Source organism: Manihot esculenta, chromosome 18 (assembly GCF_001659605.2).
Source record: "Manihot esculenta cultivar AM560-2 chromosome 18, M.esculenta_v8, whole genome shotgun sequence".
Lineage (NCBI taxonomy): Eukaryota > Viridiplantae > Streptophyta > Magnoliopsida > Malpighiales > Euphorbiaceae > Manihot > Manihot esculenta.
In genome coordinates, this window is record NC_035178.2 from 3,858,138 (window position 1) to 3,864,034 (window position 5,897).

Below are 5,897 nucleotides of genomic sequence, written 5' to 3' on the forward strand. Positions count from 1 at the left end.
TATTACATGGGTTAAAGATCTATGTTATATATTAATTAAGTATAACATTAACTGATGATGTTAAAGATGACAATTTGTTTTGAATATGTTTTTGTCTTGTATTGAATTCGATTTTTTTTTTCTACTCCACTTGCTCTAGAGATTTATGTGCAACGAAAACAAAGAGACTTTCTCAATGCTTCAAATTCACATAATCTATTTTAATAGTAATTTATTATTATTTTGATTTAAAATTTACTTTATGTTATATATTAATTAAGTATATAAAATTATAAGTTTTAATACAAATAATACAAAATACATGTATGTATATATAATTGAAATTATATCTAAAACTTATATTTATATAATGTGCTTTATTTTTAATAAATAAAATTTAAATTTAAATTAAAAAATTAAAATAAAATCGATTTACTCTATTTTTGATAGAGAATTTACAACTGCGATTCCATAGCCTTAATGAAATAGAATGGAAAGCGCAATATTTGCTCACTTTAGCATATTTTTTTTTCAAAAAATACGAAATAAGGAATGAAAAATGGCATGTTACCATTTTGAGAATGATATAGTTAATAAAATTATAATTTAAAATTTAAATTACAGTATATCTTTTGCATAAAAATTGTTTTAAATCTTTGAAAATGAATTTATAATTTATGATTTATGAATTTGGTTTATGATTTTATTTATTAAATTTGTAAAGAAATAAGGAGTTTATATTCTTTTGGTTGAATTCTAGGGGGGGAGAGAGGGAGAAAGATAAACATTAAGAATATAAATATTTTGGGAGTTAATCTTAAATAAGAATTTATATAGCAAATTGAGTTTAACTTGGACAAAAGGAGTGAATAAAATTACAGAGAAGTCTTAAGAAAAAAGAAGTTAAGTGTTTGAAGGGATTTGTTAATATCCAATGAGATTAGATATCTTAATGTGGGTCCACCATATCAAGTGGTCCCTACAGGAGTAGACATATTAAAAAAGAACAGAACAGAACACAATCTCTCTTCGGATTGGTCAGTCACAAGAGAACCCTCCTAGGTAACAAACACACGCCGAGTAAGCCCACTCGCCCTCTCTCTCTCTCTCATGAAATCTTGCCAAAAATGCATGCAAAGCAAAAGAAGAACAACTTTTGATAGGCGTAGCGTTAGCAGAGTAGCAGTCTCATTCTCCATCTAAAACTCTGGGAGTTGATTTCTTTTGATATAAATACAATGGCCCAATCAAATCCCCACACGATCTTCTCCCCATTAAAAATCCCGATATTCTCTCTGTAACTCATCCCACCATTAAAACCCTTCACAATTCACAAAAACCCTTCATACTTCTTCTTCTTCTTCTTCTCCTCCTCTCATCTCTCTCTGTCGCCATCATCAATCCCTCATTCTCCCTCTTTCTAACATGGAGCAGAATGGTAACGGCTACTACTCTTCATCCTCACCATTTGAGTCTTCCGTTTCTCATACAAGAAACGCCTCTTTCCGCCACCTTAATCAGCGCCATCTGCTCCCCCAAACTTCCTCGCAAAACCCTAATGAAGACAACATTGAATATTTATTTTCTCAACTCAGTGTCTCTCAGCATAACGGCGAACCTTCCTATCCGGCTGCTTATGGTGATAGCTCTGTTGGTTCACATCTTTATCGTCCCCATGTGGGTGGACAGACGTTTTCGGTTCAAGAAATGGGACAAAATCAGCAGAACAATGGTGTAAATTCTTGTCTGTCTATGGGGTTGCAAGATTATTTGAGTTATCCAGATATGCTTGGCTCTAATATTGATTTTAGGAATAGTTTTATATCCAATGTCAACGAACTCCCATGGGCTGATTCTAGTGGATTTTCAAACGGTTCGATGACGGACTGCTGGCTGTCGAAAATCAGGAATTCTCATTCGTCTGCTTTGTATAATGAGAGGCCTCATTGGCTACAAGAACCTTCCAATTACTTGCCTTTGGGCGATTTGAGAGGTATGATTTTGAGATTGGCAAAGGATCAAAATGGTTGTAGATTGTTACAAAGCGTCCTCGGGAGAGGAGCAAAGGTGGGAATTGGCATTGTGTTCTTCGAGGTGATAGACTATGTAGGTGAATTGATGGTGGACCCATTTGGGAATTATGTTATACAAAAGCTCGTGCAGGTGTGTAGCGAGGAACAGAGGAGTCAGATTCTTCTAAGAGTGACTAGAAGCGAATTTCAACTTGTTAGGATTTGTCTTGACACTCATGGGTATGTTTATTTCGTTCATTCACTTGTTTAATTTGGATTGCTAAGAAAAATTAAACGTTTGCAGACTATAATTTTACATTGGGATCATGGTGTTTTTGTGCATATTTACTGTTTCATTCATCTATTTGTTTTTGTTAATAGAACTCGCGCTGTACAGAAGCTGTTGGAAACTATTACCTCCCAACAGCAAATATCCGTATTTATGTCAGCAATAAGCCCCAGTGCAGTTGTACTGGCGAAGAACATCAATGGTCATCATGTAATCAAACATTGCTTACGGTATTTCTCTATTGAAAACAATAAGGTGAGCCTCAGTTAATCTATTAGTCCCCAAAAGTTTAAGTGCATCTTTATTCTAGTTTGTTTGAAGTATGGTTCCCAAATTGTGATGTGCTGCTATATGAATTAAGCCTGTGGTCATATGATCTGCACCATCTAATTAAGTATGGTGAAATCAGTGGTTTGAGCTCCCTATATTCCATGGAATACCTGATTAAATCATGGAGAATCCAATTTCATAGAATCTCATATCTAATTGTTAGTTTTTATCTGAGCAAATTCTTTCTCCTTGATTTATATGATCAATTTTAGAGCAAACTATACTTTTCTTTGGAAGCATAAACCATCTACTTATCTAGCATCAATTTTATGTGCTTTGGATTGCAAAGTTGTAGCATTAATAGCATTAGACACTGCATCTTGGCAAGCTAGGCGTCTCTCCTTGTGCAAAAGTTCTATGTACTTTTATCAACACCACATAAAATATATCTTAGATATCTTGATGGCTTTTTCCCTTTCCCCTGCTGTTTGTTATGTTAACTGCTCCCTTGATTACTGAAGGTGAGGGGATTGGACGTGTTATGAATTTCAAATCTTATATTCAGATAATGGGAAAAACTAAAAAGGATAATATAAACAAAAAGCTTATGTAATCGTCTGATATCCATGACTTCCTAAGTTCCCTTCTGTGCTTCTTATATACTTTGGATCAAGAAAATTTCACGATCCTGAAATTTCCGCTGCAGCTTTGAGGTGTAAATCTAAAGATTATTACAATTCCATTAACTTTAATTTTGTTTCCGAGCATAGGGCAGGTCGACATGCACAAGCCAACATCTAGTAACTATTATTAGAACATTTGAATAATGTAATAATGGAAATATAACTTGATCTTAGAATCCTTATTTGTCTCTTCAGCTTTCTATTTTTCTATTTGAATCTGTAGGTTTGAAAATATTTAATATTTTACTTTGAGGGATTATTATTGTATACATTCCTATTTTCCTTGTTATCACAAATTCTGCTTCATATTTATGTCTGCTGCTTGGTTTAATTTTCTGCATGGATTTGTTTTTTCTTAATGGGATTGATACACCGTGAACTTTGGATGTTATTTGACTAAAATGGGGATCAAATACACCTTGCATGTCAGTCAGAAGTTTTGGATAATCATCTACCAATCCTCTTTCCTCACTACACTGTTCCTTTACATGTTCTCACATTTACTTTCTCCAAATAGAAATGTTACTAAAGAACAATTCATAAATCTGGCATCATAAAGTTTCTGATGGTGGATTTTCTCTGGCAGTATCTTCTGAATGTGGTGGCAGACAACTGCTTTGAAATTGCAATAGATAAAAGTGGATGCTGTGTGCTTCAACTGTGTGTTGATAACTCTAGAGGGGAAGCTAGAGATCGTCTGATATCTGAGATAACAGCAAACGCATTACTCTTGGCAGAAGATCCTTATGGGTTTGTTTTAGTACTAAACTTAATCCATATTCTTGTTTGTATTCGGATGGTTTCTCTATATTTTTATTTTTCTTCTTTCCAGCAACTATGTAGTACAGCATATATTGGCATTGAAGTTTCCGCGGATCACAGCAAATCTTCTTAAACAACTTCAAGGGAGTTTCATTGTTCTTGCCTGCAACAAGTATGGCAGCAATGTTGTGGAGAAGTGCTTGATTGAGTCAAATAAGGAGCAATTTGCCCAAATTATTTGGGAGTTGCTCAGGAGCTCAAATGCTTCCATGCTCCTCGTGGATTCTTTTGGAAACTATGTCGTCCAGTCTGCAATATCAAAATCTGAGGTCAGATATTAGAACTCACTATATATATTGACCTGTTTGTTTGGTGCAGCTGCAAACTAGTGTAATTAAAGGTAACAAAAGCTCATTCTATGCTATTGAGAGTCCTGGTCCACATCCTTGGACAAGTTAACTGATTCTAATTCTTAAAAAAATTTCTCATTATGCCTTTTCCTAATATGCAATCATACATTGTACTGCACAAATTGCATATCCCAAATCAAATTGCTTGAGAAGAACTAAACCGCATACTGAATTTCCGCTACTTCTCTGCCTTCTGCACAGGGAGCATCTTTATCCCATGAGGATCTTACCTTCATTTCTTAGAATGCATGTCCACTATTCTTTGTTTGATTAATGGGTACTCTTCTGATCTTCTGTTGTGCTCCATTCCAATTGTGGCAATAACAGGGCCCAGCCTTTGTAGCGTTGCTAGAACTGATTCAGATGAACGTTCCAAGAATGCGCAACAACATTTATGGCAGAAAGATTCTTTTAAAGCTCAGGGAGAGGGGGATACATTTTTGAACACGTACAATTTTAGTTAGTACCTTAATTAAAAGAATTGTAGGAGAGTGATTTTGTTGTTTAACATTAGATGTTGTTGAGTTTGGTTCTTATCTGTCCTTGTATGCTTGAGCAGGTGTGTGTAGTTTGTTACTTAAATAATTTTGAGATGTGGAAGGATGTAGCTTTGGAACAAAGGGGATTATATAAGTGATGGACATGTCATCTGTCTCCATCTCCTCATTAGGATATCTAGTTTTATTATTATTTTTTTGTAGCTTCCCCAAAGGGATTAGAAACAGATCATTACAAGGGAGTTTTAACTGTATATTATTTTATTTACTAAATCATTTTGGCCATCTTCTCTCTCTCCTTTTTACTTTGTAGCCTATCTTTTTTTTTTTTCTTTTCATCAATATGTTAACTTTTGTTTGAAATACGAAATTTTGAAAAAATTTAAAAGAAATAAATTTTTTTTCTCAAATTTTTGCGTTTGGCAAAATCAATAATTCAATTTCCTTAAATTCTTGTCAGAATTGATTTTGAATTAAAAATAAATTTTACTGTCAGAATTTTGCAAGAAATTATTTTACTTAAAATTATTTACGTCAAAAAATTACTTAATTGGCTTTTTTTTTTTCATTTTACCTTTAATTTTAAATTTATTTCTTATTTTTAATTAATAATTGCACTTTATAAAAATTATTTTAATTTAATAATAACTATTAATATTTAATACATTTATAATTAATATTAAAAAATTTATTATATTATTTTATTAATTTTTATATTTTTAATGATAAAAAATTATATAAAATTCAGATTTTAAATGTTACAAAAATATTAATAATGATTTTTTAGTGAATGTGAAAAAAATAATTGTTATTTATAAGAATAAATATTTATGTTTTGTTTATAAATAATAAGAATGATGAATTAATTAAATCAATTTAAATTTTATTATTAATTTGTATAATATAAAATCGGTGAATTAAATTCTGATGATCTGAGATCCAATCGAGTAGAGTTTTTACAAGGGTTTTTGTATTGAAAGATAAAACTTAAACTT

The 5,897-nt window shown here is 32.2% G+C and overlaps 1 protein-coding gene across 1 annotated transcript; it reads left to right on the forward strand.

Moving 5' to 3' along the window:
* Positions 1 to 1,134: 1,134 nt before the first annotated feature.
* LOC110606478 (pumilio homolog 12) lies at positions 1,135 to 5,187 on the forward strand. Its single transcript, XM_021745294.2, has 5 exons — positions 1,135 to 2,231; positions 2,373 to 2,535; positions 3,820 to 3,983; positions 4,066 to 4,324; positions 4,733 to 5,187. The coding sequence occupies exons 1-5, from the start codon at positions 1,405 to 1,407 to the stop codon at positions 4,847 to 4,849; spliced, it is 1,530 nt and encodes a 509-aa protein (XP_021600986.1). The 5' UTR covers positions 1,135 to 1,404; the 3' UTR covers positions 4,850 to 5,187.
* The last annotated feature ends 710 nt before the right edge of the window (positions 5,188 to 5,897 follow it).